At 52.4% G+C, this 25410-nt stretch overlaps 3 protein-coding genes across 10 annotated transcripts in view; 1 reads left to right on the top strand and 2 right to left on the bottom strand.

Moving 5' to 3' along the window:
• Positions 1-25410, bottom strand: part of LOC307074323 (protein NLRC3-like) — a 270634-nt gene that overhangs the window by 106415 nt on the left and 138809 nt on the right. The window lies entirely within an intron of this gene.
• On the top strand, positions 479-9162 carry ccnyl1 (cyclin Y-like 1). Its single transcript, XM_079734446.1, has 10 exons — positions 479-1486; positions 2908-2982; positions 3075-3109; positions 3815-3915; positions 4262-4297; positions 4395-4446; positions 4556-4675; positions 5905-6071; positions 6717-6879; positions 8112-9162. Exons 1-10 carry the CDS (start codon positions 1321-1323, stop codon positions 8226-8228), a joined length of 1032 nt encoding a protein of 343 aa, XP_079590572.1. The 5' UTR covers positions 479-1320; the 3' UTR covers positions 8229-9162.
• On the bottom strand, positions 11145-12932 carry LOC307075090 (frizzled-5-like; the record flags this gene model as incomplete). Its single annotated transcript, XM_079735595.1, has 1 exon — positions 11145-12932. The coding sequence occupies one exon, from the start codon at positions 12930-12932 to the stop codon at positions 11145-11147; it is 1788 nt and encodes a 595-aa protein (XP_079591721.1).

Genomic DNA, 25410 nt, shown 5'->3' with positions numbered 1-25410 from the left:
CAGCATATGGGGGGCGGGGTGTGGCGTTCTCAGTCGCTGACGTTTAAACACGCGCACCTCCGTTCGGACGCTCTCGACCAATCAGCAGAAGGATCAACCTGTGGGCGACCAATAGGAACTGTCGGTTGGGAGCTGGGGCGGGACCTAAAAGATTTAATATAATAGCACTTTTACCGCAACGTCATTGGCCGTCAAGTTAGAGGAAGCCGCGTAGATCACAGTTATTCATTCTTCAAAGTAAAAAATTCGACTCCCGCTGTCCGATTAAAGTGTTGGTCTGTCACCCTAATATCCCGTCAATCTACGTTTTATTCTCCAAACTACGGTTTCATTTCTCCGTAGAACCACATTCTGTTCACTCTTGTTTACAAATCACCTCGCTAATCACAGCACGACTTTTACTTTGAAGGATGTCCGCGGAAGTCCATCCCGGAATGCGCTGTCCGACCAAATATCTCAGCGCTTCTCTCCTGCGACAATCTCTGCCTTCTAACCCCCCGCTGCCCGTTACCGGGACCGAGCCCCCGATGCCGGGACCGACCCCCCGGGACTGACCCACCGGGACTGACCAACCGGGACCGAGGACCGACCCACCGGGACCGACCCACAGGGACTGGGACCAAGCACCAACCCACCGGGACCGACCCACCGCTACCGGGACCGAGCCACCGGGAAGGGGACCGAGCCACCGGGACGGGTTCACCGGGACCGACCCCTCCGCCCCGGATCCTCCAGAGACGGAGGCGTGCCACCGTATCGATGGACCTGGGCATGTTGGGGTAACTAATAGATCCTCCAATCAGGGCCGCCGTGTCTGCGGGTTCGAGACCCGACGTCCGCCGAACTGAACCGTCGGGCCGGAGTGAAGGGATCAGCACGGTAGAAGGAGGCTCATGGTGTCCTATTAAACCTCCGAACCCCCCCACTGACCGCTGCCGGACCCCTCACACACACACACACACACACACACACACACACACACACACACACACACACACACACACACACACACACACACACACACACACACACACGCGCGCGCATCAGACGCACAGCCATATGCGTGTGTGTAGGGCGTCCTATGCGCCCTGCGTCTGTCAGCTGTTCTGAGCCGGCTCCGGATAGTGTTCCCACTTGGCTCATCCCCACATGAAGCCCGAACTAAGTCTGCTTGGTCCAAGTGTGCTCCGGTAGTGTCGGCGCGTCGCTCGTCCCGTTAGTGCGTCTATCTCCCCCCCCGCGGGGCTGACTTGCGGGACCGAGAGTGAGTTGCGGGAGTGAGTTGCGGTAGCAGCAGCAGCGTTAGCGTTAGCAGCAGCCATGGGCGGGACGGTGTCGTGTTGTATGTCTCCTCGGGAGACCCCCAAGGTCCACCGGCGGGAGGTGGAGCTCGAGGAGGCCCCCATCACCACCACGGAGGAGGTGGACGTCAGCGAGGACACCGGGACGTACCTGCAGCACATCAGCGACCGCGAGCTGCCCGACGGTGAGTTCGCGTCCAATCACGGCGCTCCCTGCTTTTGAGTGACGGGTCTGTCCCTCGATCACGGTTCGTCTCGATGAGGACCTCTCAGTTCCTCTCCCCCCCCCCCCCCCCGACTGTCTTAAGCAGTCTTTCCCGACCTGTGTAGTCTCCTACTGCTCTAGTTCCCTAGTATGGTAGGAGAGCGGGGTGACTGGTGACCGGAAGGTCGCCGGTTCGATCCCCGGCTCCTCCTAGCCCGAGTGTCGAGGTGTCCCTGAGCGAGACGCCCTAACCCTGACTGCTCCTGACCGGCTGGCTGTCGCCCTGAGTGGCTGACTCCGCCGTCGGCGTGTGAATGAATGGTTGAAGTCGTCAGCTGAATCTTCTCAAGGTAGTATTGCAGTAGAATGCCCGTCATCCACAGGCAACCCCCCTATCCTACAAACTCATGTCACAGTTGTATTTCAGCATTCTTGTTGTTACTGTAACGGCCTAGGGGAGTTCCCAACGGAAGTCGCTGAGGTGTTATTGTTGTTCCTGCTCCTTTACTCCTCATCAACCATCACAAACATCGTGTGTATCAGCAGAATAAAGATCTACCCCCTAGAAGGTTCTCTCACGCCCCCTTCAGACCGATCAGGGAGAGCTCATCTCAAACCTCTAGCTGTCACTCAGACGCACCTCCGGGTATCGATCCAGCACTTAACCCGTTTAGTGTCTGGTCTTACCCCCCCACCCCCCAACCCCTGCTCTTGGCCGTCCCGGAGCTGGAGGATCACAGGGTCTGGGGGTGAAAGGAGGACGTGAACTGGAGAGAATCAAAGTAAAGTCAAAGTTAGAAAAAAGTTAAAATCAAAGAACAATGGAGGGATGTGGAATGGAAGTCGGCCCACTGATCAGATCAGAGCGGAGGGATCAGAGGTGGGAACGGAGACGTCTCCTAGACTTACCAGGGCTACTTTAGCTTTGGTTCTTCACTATCCCCACGGTGTGTTTCTGAACTTTCTGTACTTCATTTACATGCAGGGGGTTTAGCAGATGCTTTTATCCAAAGCGACTTACAATAACTACATTTGTCAGAAGAAAGAGAACCAACAATATATAGGATAAGATGCTACAAGATGCTAAGTACCTTTTTTTTTTTTTTTTAAGTGCCAGGACGTACAACATAAAATAAGTGCGTACATTAAATGCCAGGACGTGCAACACACAATAAGTGCGTACGTTTAGTTCCAGGACGTACAACATACAATAAGTGCGAACACTAATATTAAACTAGGTAAAAGTCGTAGATCATTGGCGTGTTATACTGCCCATATCATTATGACGCCCTTAAACCTGTGATTAGGACGACGGTTATAACCGTTTTATTGCTCTCTATTGTCTCTGGTTGTTACATGCCCCGCCCCTAACATTAAGGACTGCCCCCCCCCCCCCCCCAGAGCTAGCCCAGGAGTCCAACCCCTCGGACCATCCCAGAGCCAGCACCCTGTTTCTCAACAAGTCCCAAACCGACGGTGGGTGACCCCGCAAACACACGCTCCTCTCTGTTGACCTCCGAGGCCCACGTCCCGACCTGACCTCTGACCCTTTGTGTTCCGTTCCTCAGTGCGCGAGAAGCGGAAGAGCCACATCCTGAACCACGTGAGTCTCGTTCAATCAGCTCTCAGATGACTGCGCTGCTCTGTCGTACTGCCGTGTGTCAAAAATATGTACACGAAACATGGGGGCGGCGCGTGGCTCTGGAGGTGGAGCAGCTCGGCTGGTAACCGGAAGGTTGCTGGTTCGATCCCCCGGAGTGTCGAGGTGTCCCTGAGCGAGGCGCCTCACCCTGACTGCTCCTGACGGGCGGGCTGTCGCCCTGCGTGGCTGACTCCGCCGTCGGTGTGTGAATGTGGGCATAAATGGGTGAATGTGAGGCAGTGTTGTAAAGCGCTTTGAGTGGCCGCTGGTTAGAAAAGTGCAGGATAAATGCCGTCCGTTTATATGAGCTGTTTTAATGTTATAGTTATAAGACGAGATTACACTCGCATGGCGAAGTCAGCAATGTTATAACGTTGGAATGTGTTTTTTTTAATAATCTTTTTAGACACTCTGACGCATTCCATCATAAAACTAAAGTAATGTTTATATTGGGTTCAGAGGAAGGAGACTTCAGCGGTTCCTGTTGGGAGAATACGCCGTTTAAAGCGAGCATAGGTACATGAACGTTCTGAATGCAACAATAAAAGTACTTCATCTTCCAGTTATGAGGAGCAGAGAGGGACCGCGTTGACGTGTCCTAAGTCATGAAACCCCACACATGCACACCGTTTCCCGCTCTCTAAAGACATCACTTCCTGTCTCCAGACGTCTCCGCGGCTGATGACCAAGAAGTCGAGCTCCTGTTCCACCATCTTCATCGACGACAGCACTGTGAGCCAGCCCAACCTGAAGAGCACCGTCAAATGGTGACCGCCTCCTCCGGGCAGCTGTCAGCGCTGCGTTCATGTAGCGTAGGAGAAACCGCCTCTGGGGCAACTAGCTATGATGCGATGCAAAGTAGTATTTTTAAGTTTCCTGCTGTTGGTGGCACCTTCCACTTACGTATATTCAATCGTGGAAAAGTTATTAATATTGTATTCCCGCTCGTAAGTTAACATGAACGCACCACCTCTCCGAAGGCACAAACGACGGGGAAACCAGTACGACTTGAACACCCCATACTACTCTTTTTTTTTTTTTTTTTTTTTTTTGTGACATACTGTGGCTCGATGTTACGATACTTTAACACGACTGGGTGATTTGTGTTTTCAGCGTGACGTTGGCGGTCTACTACCACATAAAGAACAGGTGGGTGTGTCTTGGTCATGTAGTCCGTAGGGCTAAGCCCTTGAGCTAACCTTTGTGGTGTCTCAGAGGCTGAGTGTCTGTGATTCTCGCCCTGCAGGGACTCCAGCCACACTCTGGATATCTTTGACGAGAAGAAGCACCCGCTGACGGTGAGTCCGTCCCCGACCCCCTGTCTATTTATATATTGATTTAATTTGTGTGTTCTGTGTGTTCTGCTGCCCGGTGTGTTGAGGCGTCTGCGTGTGTTGGTTTCTGCAGCGGGAGAAGGTTCCGGAGGACTACGCCACCACAGACCCGGAGCACAAGCTCATCTACCGCTTCGTCAGAACGCTGTTCAGCTCCGCCCAGCTCACGGCCGAGTGTGCCATCGTCACCCTGGTGCGTCTCTGTTCTAGACCAACCTGCTCTGTTCTAGACCCTCCCTGCTGTGTTCTAGACCCTCCCTGCTGTGTTCTCGAACCTACTGCTGTGTTCTAGAACCTACTGCTGTGTTCTAGAACCCTTCCTGCTGTGTTCTAGAACCTACTGCTGTGTTCTAGAACCCTTCCTGCTGTGTTCTAGAACCTACTGCTGTGTTCTAGAACCTACTGCTGTGTTCTAGACCCTCACTGCTGTGTTCTAGAGCCTCCCTGCTGTGTTCTAGAGCCTCCCTGCTGTGTTCTAGAGCCTCCCTGCTGTGTTCTAGAGCCTCCCTGCTAATCTAAACCAGAGAGAAATCATCACATCATCATTCTACCCAAAACAATAAGTGGAAGTCACTTTGCTTTGAAAGCAGGTAACGGTCTTCTGTGACGCAGATGGGCCTTGTTAGTACACTGCTCGAGGTCACGACCCGGGGACACCGGAGGCCAGGTGTGGTTGGACATGCAGCGTTCTGTCTGGGCAGCGCTTTCAGTCGGTGCCCAAAAATGTTTTCTATTTTTTATATTGTTCAGTTTCCAGTCGACATCGCGGAAACAGCAATGCGGCTTTGCTGTTCTGCCATTTCCCAAACTGTAGGAGAGACAAAAGTGCAAATTTATTAATTATATATCGGCAAAAATGTCCCGGCCTTTCACCTGCTGGCGTCTAGAACAGGGGTTCTCAACCACCGGGCCACGGACCGCTACCGGCTGCGGAGCGTTGGCCCCGAGGCTGCAGAGTTTTAGAAATGAAGCCTAATTTAAAAAAAAAAAGTGTTTACACAGTATATCACAGTCTGTTGTTAGACTATTACTGTCTATTAAAAAAGGCCTAAAAACCCATCTTTTTAGAAAAGCCTTTGGCTAAACTGCTATTTTAAATGATTATTTTTTCTGTTATTTTTCTTTTTAATTTGGTTAGTCTTTTATGTTGTATTTCTTTTAATGTGCATTGTAGCACTTTGAGGTCATTAAGTTGATGTAAAGTGCGTTATAAATAAAGTTTATTCTTATTTTTATTATTATTAATACAACTGTGTCAAATCCTCCCTCCCCCTACCCCCCTCACCCATGCCGGGGGATATTTAAAATATTCATACCTCTTAAAAAGGTTGAGGAACCCTGGTCTAGAACATTCCTCCTGGTTTCTAGAAGGTTCTTTATCGTCCTGGAGTGACCTCTTCTTCTCTGTCCCTCTGGACTCAGGTGTACCTGGAGCGCCTCCTTACCTACGCTGAGATGGACATCTGTCCGGGCAACTGGAAGCGCATCGTTCTGGGCGCCATCTTGTTGGCGTCCAAGGTGTGGGACGACCAGGCGGTCTGGAACGTGGACTACTGCCAGATCCTCAAGGACATCACCGTCGAGGACATGTGGGTGACCTCCCAACGGGGGCTAGGCTACCAGATCCAGGCCGCGAGCTAGGCTAACGGATCCAGGCCGCGAGCTAGGCTAACGGATCCAGGCCGCGAGCTAGGCTAACGGATCCAGGCCGCGAGCTAGGCTAACGGATCCAGGCCGCGAGCTAGGCTAACGGATCCAGGCCGCGAGCTAGGCTAAAGGATCCAAGCCACGTACTAGGCTAACATAGGCCAGGAACCAAGCTAGGCTAACGGAGGCCAGGAACCAAGCTAGGCTAACGAAGGCCAGGAACCAAGCTAGGCTAACGAAGGCCAGGAACCAAGCTAGGCTAAGGGAGGCCAGAAACCAAGCTAGGCTAACGGAGGCCAGGAACCAAGCTAGGCTAAGGGAGGCCAGAAACCAAGCTAGGCTAACAGAGGCCAGGAACCAGAGACAAAAGTATTCAGCTGTCATAAAAGGATCTTAATTTTCTTATCTTAAGTAATTTAAGATTACCCAAATTAATTTCAAATTACTTAAATTAATTTAAGATTACCTAAATTTCCTAAAGTTAACTTCAGTTTCTTAAGTTAACTTTAGTCTCTGAAGTTGACTTGAGTCTCTTAAATTAACTTAAGATGACTTAAGTGTCTTAAGTGAAGCTCCTCTCCCCTCAGGAACGAGATGGAACGTCACTTCCTGGAGCTGCTGCAGTTCAACATCAACGTCCCGGCCAGCGTCTACGCTAAGTACTACTTCGACCTGCGCTCGCTGGCGGAGGACAACAACCTCAGCTTCCCCTTGGAGCCACTCAGCAACAAGCGCGCCCAGAAACTGGAGGTGAGGACCCCCCGTGGGGCCAGGAGAGGGGCGCCCCCCAGGTTGGAGGAAAGCCCCCGCCAGGCCAGACCCTGATTTGGTCCGATCAGGCTGACTGGTTCTGTTTAGGTGAAGGTTTTACGGGCGTTTACGGGATCGGTTGTTCGACCCTGTTGAAGACTTTAAAGGTCTCATGACATGGCACCAGGTGTGAGTGTGATTAGCCGTTACAAGCCGTTTTGAAACTCTGCCCCTTTAGGACATCACAAGTGGGCGTGTCCACCTAGAGGTGTGCTGGATAGATCAGTCTACCAGTCCACCCAGTGGACTGTAGCAAACATTGCAAATCTATCCGTCTTACATCAAGGTGGACACGCCCACTTGTGATGTCATAAAGGGAGGATTTTCTAAACGGCTTGTAACAGCTAATCACGCCACACCTGGTGGAATGTCATGGGACCTTTTGATATAGATTTGAATCGGAGGAAATGAATCAAAGTGATTTTACATTGACAAGAATCGCACATCCCAGCTTTGGTGCCGTGATTCAGTGTCCTGCTTCTCTCCGTCGGACAATAATTCACATAGAAATGACTCGTCCCTCTGAGCTGAGGACCGAACGTTAAAAGGCCGATGGCGCCCTCTTGTGGTGGATATTATATCTGCAGCCACACAGTGAGGACGGGAACATCTCCGTAATGATATATTGGCGTTTAGCAAATTGGTTAATAATTAATTTTCTTTTACTTTATACTTTATATCTTTATCAAACATTTGAATTGTTTAACCTCAGTTTATATAAACATTTATTGAATCTCAAACATTGAAAGGGTTTTACTTGAAGTAGAAAGTCAGTTATTTCGTCCTCCACATTAAAAGTTCAATAGGGTTTAATTTAAAGTTACAAAGTCTTATTTCGTCCTCCATATTACAAGCATTTATAGTATTTAACGTTAGGTTAAAAGTGAGTGAGTTATTTGTTCCTCCTCATTAAAATCTTTAATAGGATTTAACTTTGGGTTAGAGGGCGAGTTATTTCTTCCTCCACATTAAATGCTTTTATAACGTTAGAAAGTCTGGTATTTTTTCCTCTACCTTCAAAGTTGAATATTGTTTAACTTTAGGTTAGAGAGTCAGGTGTCTTGTCCTTCACATTAAAAGCGTTCATACTGTTTCAGTTCAGATTAGAGCTTCAGTATCTGGTCCTCCACATTAAAAGCGCTCAGAGTTATCTCAAACGTCTCTCTCCTCAGGCCATCTCGAGGCTCTGCGAGGACAAGTACAAAGACATGGGCCGCCCCAGCATGAGGAGGTCCCTGAGCGCAGACAACCTGCTCGGCGTCCGGAAGTCCCACGCTGTCCTGTCCTGAACGCACCGCCGGGCTGCTGCACTTCCAGGGGCGGGAAAGGAGAGAGGGGGAGGTGCCCTCTGTTGGGCCACGGCCACAGAGGAAACCCCGCCCCCCCCCCCCCCCCCCCGCCCCCATGCCAATAGAGCGCGAGCGCAAACCGTCAGTGTTTAATTTTCCCTGCGAAAACGTCAAGTTTGTCGGTCAGCCGTCGCAGCAGCGATATCTCACCGTCGTTTTATTTCAGTTGGTTTGACTTCTGTGACTCGACGTCGTTTAAAAGTACCTCGGTTTGTGTTCAGTACTGTTTTTTTTAAATATTTTTTTTATCATCCGTTGATTGTTTTAACATTGATCCTGTTTGTTTTTTTTAAAAGAGTTTTGATTCCGCATGGCGTTGGTAAATATTAACAGACAGAGCTCCATCACGCTCTTATTTTGTAAAATAAACACCTTTATTTTGGATGAAGACAAACTACATTGAACATGGACTTTTAAAAACATGTTTAAAGACAATAGAAGCACTTTTTTTTCACGCATCTTTTCAACAATGCATGGCAGAAAGATATGAAACTAAAACCACGATGACTTGCTCGGAACACGTTTTTTCTAGTTGTGTCACCAAACTGAGGAGGCGGGGCATGGCATTCCGACAAATAAGAACGCAGTCGGGCCCTGACCTACTCTAAAAGTAACCAGCAGGCAGTGACTTGACTACCACAACCGCCAATCAAACCCTGAATGACCCAATCACAGTCCTCCTCAGCTTTGTCCCGCCCTTAATCTTCTGATTGACAGAGATGGATTTGGTTTCAGGTTAGAAACTGGGCGACACAAACAGACAATTTGTAGACGGTGGTTTTGTTATAGTTTTTTTTTTTTTGCTTACTATGTAGGCTCATTTAGCTGAGAGATGTACACGATTGTATTTAATAAAAAAGAAACGGTTGCTGTATTTAAATAAAGATTAATTAAATGACAAACTTTTGAAACTAGTTTTTTTAACTTCTGAATAACGGGAGCAAAAATGCAGACATAGGTTGATTATTAATATATTTTTAATATATATAAATTATTTTTCTTTTTGCTATTTATAGGTCAAAATATAACAAGCTGTGAAATCAATGATTTTTATTTTCATAGATCCAGAAATTGCATAAATGGTTTAAAGTTTAATGTTTAAAAACGGGAGACCTGTTTTATCCAAGGCAATGTACAGGATTATTTTTCACATTAATATTACATAATGAAGGACCACTTTAAAAAAGACACCCATGGGCTGAAATTAACTGTCCAAGAAGTGTTTTATTTAATTTGGAACTTGAAGTGCTGTGTGGTTCCGAAACGAGCCACTAGAGGGGGCCGAGTACCCACTGACCGTCAGTGAGGCGCTAACAGTGGCTTTCGTCTTGTGATCGACAAAGCAAATGACCACTATAACATTATGAACAAAAAAACTCAATATCCTAGGAGACTGACACACAATTACTTACAACCTTTTAAATTATGATTGGGGGGATTTTTTTTTTTTTAGTTTCCGATTGACCTAAATTTCCAAAGTATTATGGGGCTGAAATAGTCTAAGTAGCCATTGTTCAACCATAAGTACAGTATATACAGAAAACATCTTGAAGGTACTTACAGGAAAAGCCTAACCGACGCAGACGACATCCTGCTGTGCGCCAGCAATACAGAGGTCCATTTCAAATTCTCTATTTCAGTCACTTTTAAAGTTCAGTTCATCCATTTAGTGTCCTTTCAGTGGCTCACTTGAGTCCTTTCAGTGGCTCACTGGAGTCCTTGCAGTGACTCACTGGAGTCCTCGATGGGAGTCACTGTACTCCTTTCAGTGACTCACTGGAGTCCTCGATGGGAGTCGCTGGACTCCTTTCAGTGACTCACTGGAGTCCTCGATGGGAGTCGCTGGACTCCTTTCAGTGACTCACTGGAGTCCTCGATGGGAGTCGCTGGACTCCTTGCAGTGAGTGACTTGAGTTCTTGAAGTGATTCCCGTCCTGTGACATTCCCCTTCCTGCTGCTTCATCATTTCCATATTTAATAAATTAATGTTCAACTTCGTTCCAACGGGCTGTGTTGTGTGGGGGTGTGGGTTGTGTGTGTGCACATCTGTTTGTCCACAGGTGTGTGTCTACAGGTGTTTGTGAAAGAAGGATGTATGTACAGGTGTGTGTGTACCAGAATGTGTGTGTGTCACGGGGTGTGTGTACAGGTGCGTGTGTCACGGGGTGTGTGTACAGGTGTGTGTGTCACGGGGTGTGTGTACAGGTGTGTGTGTACGGGTGTGTGTGTACAGGTGGGTGTGTCACGGGGTGTGTGTCACGGGGTGTGCGTTCAGGTGTGTGTGTCACGGGGTGTGTGTACAGGTGTGTGTGTCATGGGGTGTGTGTACAGGTGTGTGTGTCACGGGGTGTGTGTCACGGGGTGTGTGTACAGGTGTGTGTGTACGGGTGTGTGTGTACGGGTGTGTGTGTACAGGTGTGTGTGTCTACAGGTGGGTGTGTACGGGTGTGTGTGTACAGGTGTGTGTGTCACGGGGTGTGTGTCACGGGGTGTGTGTACAGGTGTGCGTGTACAGGTGTGTGTGTACGGGTGTGTGTGTACAGGTGTGTGTGTCTACAGGTGTGTGTGTACGGGTGTGTGTGTACAGGTGTGTGTGTCTACAGGTGTGTGTGTACGGGTGTGTGTGTACAGGTGTGTGTGTCTACAGGTGTGTGTGTACGGGTGTGTGTGTACAGGTGTGTGTGTCTACAGGTGTGTGTGTCTACAGGTGTGTGTGTACGGGTGTGTGTGTACAGGTGTGTGTGTCTACAGGTGTGTGTGTACGGGTGTGTGTGTACAGGTGTGTGTGTCTACAGGTGTGTGTGTCTACAGGTGTGTGTGTACAGGTGTGTGCCCCGGGGTGTGGGTGGGTCCCGCTCACAGCGAGGGCGGGGCCGAGGACTTCGCGTGCAGCGTGGACGGCGTGATGGCGGTGCGGTGCGTGAGGGCGGAGCTCGCCTCGCTGCAGGTGGAGCCCTCGGACGGCCGCGGCCCCGCCCCCGGCCCCGCCCCCGGCCCCGCCCCCGGCGGGCAGCAGCGCCGCGACAGGAAGCCGCTCCACGCGCCCAGCGTCTTCCCCGACCACACCCACACCCCCGAGGTCACCCCTCCCCCCAGTGTCATGAAGTGCCTCAGCATCAGCACGGCGTGCTCGGGCCACGCCTCCGCGCCCGCCGCCGCCCCGGCCCCGCCCCTCTGGCGGCGGTGGGGGGCGGGGCAGGAGGCGCACGCCTCCCGCCGCAGGTGCTGCTCGTACGCCAGGCAGGTCACCACGGCGACGGCGGGGACCATGTACAGCACGGTGAACAACCCCAGGCGCACCATCAGCTGCTCCAGCTTGCGGCTCTTCAGGACGGCGCCCGGCCCCGCCCCGCCCCCGCGGATCACGCGGCGGATGCGGAACAGCGAGACGAAGCCGGCCAACAGGAAGCCGGAGCCGGCCAGCAGGTAGAGGAGCAGCGGCGCCAGCACCAGGCCCCGGGGCCCCGCCGGGCCCCGCCCGCCCACGTAGCACACGCCCACGGCGGCGTCCCCGTCCATGGCGCCCAGGGCCAGCACGGCCACCGTCTGCCCGCCGGGCAGCAGCCAGGCGGCCAGGTGGTAGTAGTGGGCGTGGCCGGCGATGGCCTCGCTGCTCCACTTGAGGCCGGCCGCCAGGTACCAGGTGAGGGACAGCAGCAGCCACCACACGGCGCCCGCCATGCCGAAGAAGTACAGCAGCAGGAAGACCAGCATGCACAGCGGCGAGCCGGCGGCGGCCCCGCCCCGTGCCAGCGCCGGCCCCGCCCCTCCGCCGCCGGCCGCCACGCACGCCACGGCGTGGTGGCCGGCGGCCAGGCGGAGCAGGTAGCCGGCGGCCACGCCCAGCGAGCAGGCGGCCAGGTAGACGACGGGCAGCTCGGGGTAGGTGAAGCGGGCGCGGTCCATCAGGAAGGTGGCCAGCGTGCCCGCCGTGGACAGGAAGCACAGCCCCGCCCACAGCCCCAGCCACAGCCGTGTGAAGGCCCGCTGATTGGCCGTGAGGTGCGGCCGCACGCAGGGGGCGGGGCACTCGGGGTCGCAGCCCCCGGGGGCCGGGCGGCGGCGCGGCGGCGCGGCGGCGGGGAGGAGGAGGACGGGGGGGAGGGGTTTGGACGGGGGCGGGGCGCTGGCGGCGGGCCGCTCGTCGCTGGCGTTGCGGTCCATGCAGAGCTGCAGCGGGTCCCCCTGGCGCGGCAGCCGCTCGCAGCTCATGCGCGGCGGCCACTGGAAGCCGTACTGCCGCATGAGCGGCGAGCAGCCGCGCTTGGCCCGCTCGCACACCGCGCGGCAGGGCGGCAGCGGGCGGCCGTAGTCGGGCATGCAGATGGGCGTGTAGACGCTGCACAGGAAGAAGAGCAGGTCCGGCGAGCAGCGGATCCGCACCAGTGGCCAGAACTGGTGCACCTCCAGCCCCACCTCCTCCTGGCTGTAGTGGTGGAACTGGTTGGGCATGTGCGTCAGGTTGTAGCCCACGTCGCGGCACATGGGCACCGTGATGGGCTCGCACGTCATCTCCTTGAAGGCGGCGGCCGTCGCGAGCCGCGGCAGGTGCAGCAGCAGAAGCGGCAGCAGAAGCGGCGACGGCGTGCGCGGCGACGCCGGCTTTGCGCGCGCATCGGCGACGGAGACGTGGACGGGTGCCATCACGAGCTCTGCTGAGCCCGAGGGGTGGCTGGTCCGGTCCCTCGCCTCAGTGCGACACGGAGATGAACCCCGCGAGGGAGCTTTACACGGAGGCGAGGGCTACGGGGATCCCAAAGTCACGCACAGTGTTGTGGCGCGTGCTGGACGCCGTTCGAGGTGGGAGTCCCGCGCTTAGGGAAGTTAGAGCCGGGGTCCGGTGTTCCCGGATCCCGCCCGCTCGGCGCCTCCAGGCCGCATCAGGCGTCCCAGCAGGTCATCTCCTCTTCGCCCTCCCAAAGACACACCGAACGACGGCAAATCGACTAAATAGAACCGGTTTAATCACTCACCGACCCACAGCGCGCCAGCTCTCCGCGTGTGCCCCCGCCCCGTGCCCTGAGTCCGACTGTCCGTCACCGCGGGCGCCTCAGACCCTCCCGGCGGGCTCCGGCCGCGACCACGCCCACCCCACGCCGAACGGTCCAATAGGAGCCGAGGGCCGTTCCGCTCCTGACCCGGGAGGTCAGCATCATCGATCGTCTAGGAGACGCACCGAGGCCATCATATGTACCCTCCCCCCTCCTCCTCCTCCCCCCTGTCCTACTTCGCGTGCGTCACAGCACGACACACCGTGGGGGGGGGGGGTCCGTAAGACGCAGCGACACTCGTGCTGCGGGTTCGGGACCACCGAGCGCAAGGGTCAGAAAAAGCCTGGAGAACCGCGCCACGTGCCTCCCTTTCCCCTCAATGTCGCCTCTCGCGCCGTCTCCGTTCTCCGGTCTCCGCCAGCCCGCTGCAACGGAACGGAGTTCAATCTCAGGAGGCTCTTAGCGGTAAAGTAAGGGTCCAGGGCGACAGAGAGGGTCCCACGCTGTAAAAACGAAGATAACAGACGCTTCATGCCCCCCCCCCCCCCCCCCCCCCCCCCGCCTGTCCTGACCCCCCTATGAATGGCTCTTTGTTTGGCGTCTCTGGTCGTTAGCGCCCCAATGATCCCTGGGCGGCTGGAGAATCACAAAGGCCTCGCGGGTCGGCCACTGTTGTCTGATTGGCCGCTTTTGTCCCGCGCGCTAATTGGCGCCGACAGCGTGGGGTCCGGGGGCGGGGGGGGCAAGCAACGGCCGTCCCGGCGCGCACGCTGAGGCACGCAGGAGGACACGGCGCTGTTTACACAAAACACACACACACGGGACACACAGTGCAAGCTCTCGTGTGTGTGTGTGTGTGTGTGTGTGTGCGTGTGTGTGCGTGTGTGTGTGTGTGTGTGCGTGTGGGCACACAGCTTATTTGTTGGCTTTGGTAATTGTGTGTTTGCACAACTTTCAAGGCAATACAAGTGTTTCCCTTATCATGACAGACAGACGGACATAGAGTGAGACACACAGACAGACACAGTGTGGTACAGACAGACAGACAGACAGACAGACAGACAGACAGACAGACAGACAGAGGGGGAGATAAACAGACAGACAGACAGACAGACAGACAGACTGAGAGTGAGAGAAAGAGATAGACAGAGAGTGAGACAGACAGACAGAGGGGGAGATAAACAGACAGACAGACAGACAGACTGAGAGTGAGAGAAAGAGATAGCCAGAGAGTGAGACAGACAGAGAGACAGAGGGTGAGACCGACAGTGAGTGAGACAGACAGACAGACACAGTGTGGGACAGACAGAGGGGGAGACAAACAGACAGACAGACAGAGTGAGAGAAAGAGATAGACAGAGAGTGAGACAGAGGGTGAGACCGACAGTGAGTGAGACAGACAGACAGGCAAAGAAAGACTGACAGAGAGACATACAGACAGACACACAGAGTCTCCTCATACTAATTTGACATTTTACAAATTCCTGTGTCGTCAGGTTGCCGTGGTAATGAGGAGAGACGGAGCGTTGGCATGAGGTCACCACGGCAACAGGTTCCCACTAAAAGACTTACTCTTCTTTAACTCTACTTTAACTCTGTCCACTCATCTCTACTTTAACTAACATTGTCACTACTTTAATCTGTCTAACTCTACTTTAACTAACATTGTCACTACTTTAACTCTGTCTAACTCTACTTTAACTACCATTGTCCCTACTTTAACTCTGGCTAACTATTCAGCTGTATTTTAACTACCATTGTCCCTACTTTGACTCTGTCTAACTATTAAGCTCTACTTCAACTAATATTGTCTCTCGGTTAACTTCACTCTGTTTAATTATTCATCTCTGCTAACGCTGTCACTCCTATTCTGTTGTAACTCAATTTTGCTATATGTAACTCTACTCTAACTCTATTTAGCTATACTAAACTATATTTAACTCTACTTTAATTATATTTTAATGTGTTCATCAATGCAAATAGTGTTCATCAATGCAAATAGTAACTCTCCTTTTACTATTGAACTTTATTTAACTCTACTTTAATTATATTTAACTATATTTAACTTTATTTAACTCTCCTTTTACTATTGAAGTTAATTTAACTCTACTTTAATTATATTTAACTATATTTAACTTTATTTAACTCTCCTTTTACTATTGAAGTTTATTTAACTCTACTTTAATTATATTTAACTATATTAAACTTTATTTAACTCTCCTTTTACTGTTGAACTTTATTTAACTGTACTTTAATTATATTTGACTATATGAAACTCAACTTGAACTATATTTAGCTATACTAAACTCTATTAAACTCTTTTAAACTCTTTAAACTCAACTTTAGACCTCCCCCCACTCTCTCTCTCTCACACACACACACACACACACACACACACACACACACACACACACACACACACACACACACACACACACACTCACACGGTTAGGGCGTTGTGGTGGCCAAGCTGTGCTAATGAGTCCTGATGAGGACGTCCCCTCCCCCTACACACACACACACACACGCGCGCACACACACACACACACACACACACACACACACACACACACACACACACACACACACACGCACACACACACACACACACACACACACACACACACACACACACACTAATCTCTCCTCCAGCTGTAGCGTGTGTAGCTGCAGAGGCTACATGTGGAATTAGCATGTAAACGACAACTAACTGCCCGCTTTGTCCCCGAGAGTCAAGCATGGGGGGGTCACACGCAAACACACTCACGCGCGCGCACACACACACACACACACACACGTCCGATTCTCTCCCCTCCCTTCGTGGAAAAGAAGGAAATGTTTTGCACAGAATCACTCAACCTTTAAACTCCTCAAAGCAGAGATAAGACACATCATCATGTTTCAATCAAATCCCCTTGGCTTATTTGAGTTTCATTTTGAAAAGATAGGTTAGAATATCATCATCATGTGCTCATCAGTGCATATCCATTTTGTCCTGGAAAAGTCGTGTTTGGAGGTATGGAGAAAGATTGACACACCTGGCCACACATGTTTTCAACAAGTTGTTATTGGATGCCTCCATATTTAAATTCTGTGTATTTAGAGTATATCTTTAATTGATCCGTTTTTTATATTTTCCCATATTTTATTTTTATATATATTGTAATGAATATTGTTATATCTAATATGTATATATATATATATATATATATTGTATTTAACATTTTATGTTTGGACTTCTTTATTGTTCACCCGCTTTGACAACGTAAATCTATGTTTCTCCTGCCAATAAAGCTTTTTTAATGCTTAGGTAAGTGCAATGGGGTCAGGATCCCATTCCAATACATCCCCATGTGATACCGACTCCCCCTGCCGGCGGGATGGCGCACTACACGATCCGGCTGTAGAACTCAGACCGCGGCAGCGACGATGCGGGAAAACGGAGATCATCGCGTGTCTCCCCCCCCCCCCCCCCCCCCGGCTTCTTGTGTCCTGAACAGCCGCCAGACCCAGGCCTGTATGTATCTGTAGGTCTGGGTCTTCATCATCAACCGTCCAACCGGCATAACGCAGGCATCGCATTAGGCTTACACTCACACTACTTAACGTTATTATATCCCACATCCTGCAGGTGGCCGTTGATCCGTCTCCTCAGACGTTAATGGGACGAAACTCCAATGAGTCGCCGTGTTTGTTTATCCCTACGCGTCCATCCATCGTTTTCCCTGCTGCGACACCACCACCAGTAAGAGCCTGCGGTTTTCACACGGCTGTACCAGGCGCGGCCGCTTGGTGTCGCTGTCACCGCGTTGGAAAGCCTGCGCCACCGCAGGAGAGGGAGATCACTGGAGCGGTTAATGCGGCAGCGAGTCCCCCGGTCATGGTGCGTCGCTCGCCCGCACTAACCAGGGCAGTTCCGGAGGGGGGTGGCGGTACGGTGGGATCCGCAGAGCCGCCGGAGCCACTGCGGTTTCTCTCCGTTTGCTGTATTATATCACCCAGCAGCGAGCAGATTACGATCCACACGCATCTTTCAGCGGCTGGCTCCTATAGAACCACGTGATAAGCTGCGCAGTTAATATTAATATTCTTTACAATATCTCATTATTATCATTGATCATAATAATAAGAATGATAATCATTACGATACATATTTAGAAAAATGGCATTTGCTTTAGTTCAGAGTGTTGAGAGATCAATAGCAAGGAGATGGGGAAACAAAGGCGCAGGTTTGATTCCCAGCAGCAGAGGCCTGTGCCCCAAGTTCCCTTTTGCCTGGCGCTGCCCAGAACGATAAGCTGCTATATGAATCATAATTAACACCATCGGTATGTGATAGTCATAGAGAGCAGGGCCGGAGCTATTATTAATGAGGTTTTACCTACTCAAGTAATGCTATAGTGTTAATAAGATAAGTGTGTGTGTGTGTGGGAGAGAGAGAGAGAGAGAGAGAGAGGGAGAGAGGGAGAGAGAGAGAGAGAGAGAGAGAGAGAGAGGGAGAGAGAGAGAGGAGAGAGAAAGGGAGAAGCAGAGAGGGAGAAGAGAGAGAGAGAGGGAGGGAGGGAGAGAGAGAGAAGGAGATAGAGAGAGAGATAGAGAGAGAAGGAGAGAGAGAGGAGAGAGAAAGGGAGAAGTAGAGAGGGAGGGGAGAGAGAGGTAGAGAGAAAGAGCGAGAGAGAGAAGATATGGGGACAGAGAGATGCAGAGAGAGGAGAGAGAGAGAGAAGATAGGTAGAGAGAGAGAGAGAGAGTGGAGAGAGGGAGAGAGGAGAGAGGTAGAGAGAGAGAGAGATAGGAGAGAGGTAGAGAGAGAGAGACATACAGAGAGAGAGTGGAGAGAGAGATCGAGAGGAGAGGAGAGAGAGGTAGAGAGAGAGAGAGAGAGACAGAGAGAGAGGAGAGAGGTAGAGAGAGAGAGAGGAGAGAGGTAGAGAGAGAGAGAGTTAGAGAGAGAGAGAGGGAGCGGTAGAAGGCGTTGAGCGGTCGAGGTCGAGAGGGAAGACCCCCGGTGTAGGAGCAGGACGTCCCAACACACTGCCCCAGCGGAGAGGTGAGGAGTGAAACGATCCACTCAGAGGCCAGGCATGGGGGTCAGGTGGTCCTGTTGGCCCAGAGCCAGGTCGCCAAGGTCAGCAGCCCTAGCGATGAGAGACTCAGTGGCTGTAGTCTCCACCGGTGGGTCTGGACCCCCTGGGGGGGCAAAACTGACAATGGTTTGGCCCAGATGTTGGGGGTCAGAGACGATGGTCTGGTCCAGATGTTGGGGGTCAGAGACGATGGTTTGGTCCAGATGTTGGGGGTCAGAGACGATGGTCTGGTCCAGATGCTGGGGGTCAGAGACGATGGTCTGGTCCAGATGTTGGGGGTCAGAGACGATGGTCTGGTCCAGATGTTGGGGGTCAGAGACGATGGTTTGGTCCAGATGTTGGGGGTCAGAGACGATGGTCTGGTCCAGATGCAGGGGGTCAGAGACGATGGTCTGGTCCAGATGTTGGGGGTCAGAGACGATGGTCTGGTCCAGATGTTGGGGGTCAGAGACGATGGTCTGGTCCAGATGTTGGGGGTCAGAGACGATGGTTTGGTCCAGATGTTGGGGGTCAGAGACGATGGTCTGGTCCAGATGGTGGGGCCCAGATGTTGGGGGTCAGAAACGATGTGGGGGTCCAGATGTTAGGGGTCAGATACGATGTGGGGGCCCAGATGTTGGGGGTTAGAGACGATGGTCTGGTCCAGATGTTGGGGGTTAGAGACGATGGTCTGGTCCAGATGTTGGGGGTCAGAGACGATGGTCTGGTCCAGATGTTGGGGCCCAGATGCTGGGGGTCAGAGACGATGGTCTGGTTCAGATGTTGGGGGTCAGAGACGATGGTTTGGACCAGATGTTGGGGGGGGGGGGTTGGTGGCATGCACGACAGCGGGAGGGCAAAAGACCTGAGCCCCCCACTGTAGAAGGTGGGCTGTGTCGTCATGGCGAGCGGTGCCATGGGGGTCCTTATTCGACGACCCGCACGCTGGCATCACCATCCCCCCCGACAACCCTGCCTCGAGCGTCTCATCGTCACGGCCCCCTGCTCTGATCCTGCTTTTGGACGACCCAAGGTTCTCTTGGACTAAGGACACGCCCACCCCGTCTCCGTGGAACCCGTCCTGTTCCCTGATTGGCCGGCGGATCGCACCACTCCTGTTGCCATAGGACGAGTCCATAAAGATGCATGCTAGGTACGCAGCATGCTAGTCGGTTTAGCATGTCAGCTTATTTAGTATGCTACCGATCATTGTATCTTAAGGTGCTTTGAATGATGGACTATTAGCATGTTAGGGTACTTTGCATGCTTCAGTACTACCAACGGCTAAGCTAATTGCGGTGTGGGAGAGCATTGGCGTAGCGAGAATGATAGGCTACTTGCATCGCCTGCTTGGTCATTAGTATGCTAGGTTTTCTTACAATGCTAACACAGTTAGCATGCTACTTAGCATAGGACAGATCGTTGCATATTATGGTGCTTTGCATGGCACTTTGAATGCAAGGGTACCTAACGTGCCGTAGCATGCTAGGCGACTTAGCATGAGTGTGTCCCTAGCATGCTATGCTACATGACATGTTAGCCTGCTTCCAAAGCACAGACGATACAGAGCTCTCCCTCCTTGGTTAATTCAGATCCGCGCCGTGAAACTGATAATGACCTAGAATTAAACCCTGTACAATTAGCAGGATAACGTTCAGGCCAGGGAACGCAGCCACTAGCGCTGAACTCAGAGCACCCATCCAGTGTTCTAGTGTGCTGTCTGTGTCTCACCGAGACGGCCCGCCCAGTAGGGGAGCCCAGGTGTAGTACGTCAGGCTAACCTTACGTTCACACTACATGCGTCCGTCAGCGGAGGGCGTGTCTGACGTATAGGGGACTAGCAGTGTGAGTAGTTGTAGACGCATCCTGCAGCCAATCAAATTGCTTCCCGCCTACAAAGCCGATGTGTGGATGTAAATATAAAAGATCAGGTGACTAACAACAATCTTATCAATTCCACATTTCTTTCTCCCAAAAACATATAACAAGGTCGGATCTTTCCTGCTTCTTCCTGCTTGTTGTTGCAAAATAAAATATCAAGATCCAGTAGTCGCAAGGAGTGAATTTGCATGCGCGCGATCTGATTGCACGACGGATCCGTCGCTGCCTGAAAAGCTGCACATTTCTCAACTTTTTGTCGCAGGCCACAGAGCCGACAGAACGGACGGACCCACAGTGCATTTCGAGAGCGCCCCAGGCCAAGTCAATGAGACCCGTCGACGGACGGATGCAGCGTGAATGTAAGGTGACGACGCGATCAGCCCGGGTTCAGGAGAGGAGCAGGGGAGTTCACGGCCGGCAGTCTGTAAGTAAGACCGATGCGTAAACATATGAAAGATGAATGGGGATAGATATTGCAAAGAAGAACACTTGGAGAGGGTAGACTAAATGGTAAATGGACTGCCTTGATGCAGCGCTTTTACCCAAGGCTCTTTACAATACTGCCCCACATTCACTCTCCATTTGTGACGTCACAAAGGCGGCGTGTCCAGCCGGATATGCGGTAGCTAGATCAGCCTACCGGTGGCTGGAGTAGGGTCTGTCTACGTCCTGCAAGACGGAGGCGTAACTTGTAGTAGGCGTAACTTGTAGTGGGAGGAGGCGCATCTTGTACTTTTCTAAATTGCGGCCCACGCGAGATCTTCCTCTTTTCATGGTAATTTAAGCGTTGTAATTCACCGTTCACATATTATGCGAGCTCTTCCTTGAAGTCGAAGTCTGAAGTTAAGATCATGTTAAGATTATTTTTATACAAGTCCTAATATTTGAGGTCCGAGTTGCGGTCCTTTATGTACCCGCGCACCTCCTACATACAGATCACTTCCGCGATTTAGAAAAGTACAAGACACGCCTCCTACAAGTCACGGCTCCGTCTTGCAGGACGCAGACGGATACTATTGGGTGGCTGCGGGCCATTGGGTGAGCTCTAATCTCTCCAGCATTCGTCCAGGTGGACACGCCCACTTTGTGATGTCACTAAGGTGAGGGCGGGGCCGACTTTCAAACGGCTTGCAATGGCCGACTGCACTCACAACTGGTGGTGTAACAGAGGCCCTAGAGACTAATGAACTGGTTTTGTATTTCGTGGTGGTTTACGCCTTTTAAAGTTGACATTGTAAATCCCAGCGGTGTGTGAGTGCTGAGCACTTGAGTGTTTGTCCCAGCCCGCGGCATCAGAGGACTTTTATTGTGAAACGAGCTCTCTCTCTCTCTCTCTCTCAATGTCTCTCTCTCTTTCTCTCTCTCTCTCACTGTCTCTCTCTTTCTCTCTCCCTCTCTCTCTCTCTCTCTCTCTCTCTCTCTCTCTCTCGCTCTCTCGCTCTCTCTCTCTCTCTCTCTCTCTCTCTCTCTCTCTCGCTCACCATTTGTGACATCACAAGTGGTGCGTCCCACTCACTGCCCGATATGGAGAAATATCCAACCAATAGGGAACAAGGGCATGGTGGGATTGCATCCCCTCCCTCCCTCCCTCCCTCCCTCCCTCCCAACTGGGGTGGGGGTGTTGCTTAGGGTCCCCCTCCCAGCTGATTGGTGATAGATATCTATTACCAGACCCAGGAAGAGCCTATCTGCGCTCTATTGATCACCGGCCCCCAACTAAGTGATTGGCTTTCATACCTTCATCTGAAGGTCAGGAGATTAAATAATGGGTGTTCGGGGCAGGGGGGGGGGATTAGGGGTTCCATTCCCACTGGTAGAGCAAGGCATTACCACGGCAAGGGTTGGGGGTTCAAGTCCCACTCAGGGTAGAGCAAGGCATTAATCAACACTGCAGGGTTGGGGGTTCGAATCCCACTCACTGTGGGGGCAAGGCGCTTTGGATGAAAGCCTCCATTGTAAAGGCTCAGTTATGGCTCTAGGCCGACGCAACGCAACGACCACGCCGGCGCTTCGGCGCAGTCGGGAACCTGCTTTGGTTCTGCGTCGGGGTTTTAGTGAGCGGGCCGATCACAGCCCCTCGCTGCTGCCTCGCCTCGACGCAAGGTTACAACTTTCGGGAGCCGCACGTCCGGCCCGGTCCGGTGGACGCAAGGAGGGTCCGCACGGACGTAAGGGGTCCGTCAACCCCCCCGCCCCGAGGTCGAGCCATAACCAAGCCTAAAACCTTCTAGGTGTTCAGGAGTCCCGCGCCCGGCCGAGAGGTTGTCGTTTCCCCCGACGCCCCGGTGTTCAGGAGTCAAAGTTTATGTTGTGTTTTTGTTATAATGCAAACGTGCATGCTGCAGCAAATGTGCAACAGCGCCACACACACTTTTTTCCCCCGCCCCGCTGCCTCATGACGACTCCGAGATGAACTCCGGAGTGAGGCTGGAGTGCGCGCCGGGCTGAATCCCCGAGCGGTGGTATTAATACGGAGGCCCCAGGGAGGCCGGGCTGCGTCTCTCTCTGTCGCAGGACGGCCCGGCTGCACTCCGTCACCACCCGCTGGGCCCAGCGGGGTGCTGGGAGCAGCGCTGTTCACTGGCTCTCTGGAGGCACTGTGTGGGTGTGTGTGGGTGTGTGTGTGTGTGTGTGTGTGAGTGTGTGTGTGTGTGTGTGTGTGTGTGTGTGTCTTTGAGCGAATGAGTCTGCAGCGGTGTGTACAGTACTGCCTCTTTACTGTGCATCTGTGTGTGTGTGTGTGTGCGTGCGTGCGTGCGTGCGTGCGTGCGTGCGTGTGTGTGTGTGTGTGTGTGTGTGTGTGTGTGTGTGTGTGTGTGTGTGCTCACCTTGAGAAGCCTCCTCTGGCAGGGTGCTGTACTGCGGGCCGTGGGGGGTCTTTAACCTACATAGGAACATTAGTGAGGCTAAACACACATCGCCAACCTGGCTGGAACCCTGCCAGGAGCCAGATGTTTGGACCAGAACTCTGTTCCTGTGTGTGTGTGTGTGTGTGTGTGTGTGTGTGATTTTTAGGTTTCCCTTAAAAAGAGCAGTCATTCCTATTCAACGACAAGGTCTCGGTCCTGCTGTCGTTTTCCTGCTGTCATCGTTCTCAGGTGAAGTCGTTTTGTCCGGCCCGCAGTTTTGTTGGGGTCAGCGGCCTCGCTGAACACCTATCAGAGAGGAAGGTGGAGTGAGGAGGAGGAGGAGGAGGGGAGGAGGAGAGGAGGAGGAGAGGAGGAGGAAGGTGGAGTGAGGAGGAGAGGAGAGGAGAGGAGGAGGAAGGTGGAGTGAGGAGGAGGAGGAGGGGAGGAGGAGAGGAGGAGGAGAGGAGGAGGAGGAGAGGAGAGGAAGGTGGAGTGATAAGGAGGAGGGGAGGAGGAGGGGAGGAGGGGAGGAGGAGTGAGGAGGGAGGAGAGGAGGAGGGGAGGAGGAGGGGAGGAGGGGAGGAGGGAGGAGGGGAGGAGGAGTGAGGAGGGAGGAGAGGAGGAGGGGAGGAGGAGAGGAGGAAGACGGGGGAGAGGAGAGAGGGAGGAAGGCGTAGTGAGGCCAGGAGAGGACGGCGTTGTAGGAGTCAGTCGGGGTGTCGGTGAATGATGGCGTAGGACGTGTTCTCCGAGAGTCCGATTGGCCCGCGTCCAGAGCAATGAAACCTGCAGCCAGTAGCGGTGCTCCGTCCGCTGGCAAGCCGTCCTTCTGGCCAATCACAGCCGGCACACTTCTGACACATCGCCAGGGAAGCACGTTTAAAAGGCGTTTAGAGAACGTCCGCCAGCACAGCAACGTGGTTCGAGAAGCGGGACGGTGTCCACGGATAGGTGGGGGGCTCTGACGCCGCTCTCTGATTGGCTCGTTCCATTTCTATAGAGTCTGAGGATTCTGTCTGTCTGTCTGTCTGTCCGTCTGTCTGTCTGTCTGTCTGCCTGTCTCTGTCTCTCTCTCTCTTGTGTGTTTGTGTGTGATTCTCTTTCTGTGTGTGTCTCGTCGTGTGTGTGTTTGTGTGGTGCCTTGTACTCAGTGTCCTGTCTGAGATGTTGTGTGTGTGTGTGTGTGTGTGTGTTTGTGTGTGTGTTTGTGTGTGTGTGTTTATGTGTGTGTTTCACCGCTCAATAGCAGTCAGTAGAGATTATGTGAGTGGCTAACACTTAATGAGCGACCGCTAGCACCGTGCCAACCGGGAGCACTGCCCAGTACACACACACACACACACACACACACACACACACACACGCACACACACACACACACACACACACACACACACACACACACACACTCACAGAAACGCAGCTCAGCACCAAACAGACGCTCTGATGCCAGCCCGAATGCTACGACCTTGTTAGCATGTTAGCTGTAGTTTGTTGGAACAGCGCAATCGTTTAGCATGCTGAGACCGCGTTAGCGCTGGACTCTGGAACTCTGCTAGCATACAACTCTGTCCTGGTACGATGGTGTAACCGCTACCACTCCGCGCAGAACTCTGTTAGCGCCACCATCCTGTTAGCGGTACCTTCCTGTTAGCGGTACCCTCCTGTTAGCGGTACCCTCCTGTTAGCGGTACCCTCCTTTTAGTGGTACCCTCCTGTTAGTAGTAACACTGTTAGTGCACAACTCTGCTAGCGTAGAACTCTGCTAGAGTAGAACTCTGTTAGCGTAGAACTCTGTTAGAGTACATCTCTGTTAGCGGCACCACTCTGTTAGCATACAACTCTGTTAGCTTAGAACTCTGTTAGCTTAGAACTCTGTTAGCGGCACCACTCTGTTAGCGTACAACTCTGTTAGCTTAGCACTCTGTTAGCGTACATCGCTGTTAGCAGCACCACTCTGTTAGCGTACAACTCTGTTAGCTTAGAACTCTGTTAGCGTACATCGCTGTTAGCGTAGAGCTCTGTTAGCGTACATCTCTGTTAGCACCCTGAACAACTCTGTTAGTGCATGCTACGTATGCTTTTTAAAACTCTGTTAGCATGAATAAAAATAAGAGTTCATCTCTGTTAGCGGTATCACTCTGCTAAAGGTAGCCCTCCGATGGCGGTGGCACTCTGATAGTGCACAACTCTGTTCGAATACAACTCTGTCAGCGTACAAATGTCGTTGTATTTTCTAAATGAGCTTATGCAGCATTTGATGAGCGTGAGCTCTGATTTTCCATAGCAGAACAGGATGTGAGAGAGAGAGAGAGAGAGGGGGAGAGAGAGAGAG

Source organism: Pollachius pollachius (assembly GCF_949987615.1).
Source record: "Pollachius pollachius genome assembly, chromosome: 4".
NCBI classification, from domain to species: Eukaryota; Metazoa; Chordata; class Actinopteri; order Gadiformes; family Gadidae; genus Pollachius; species Pollachius pollachius.
This window is presented reverse-complemented; position numbering and strand designations above follow the sequence as displayed.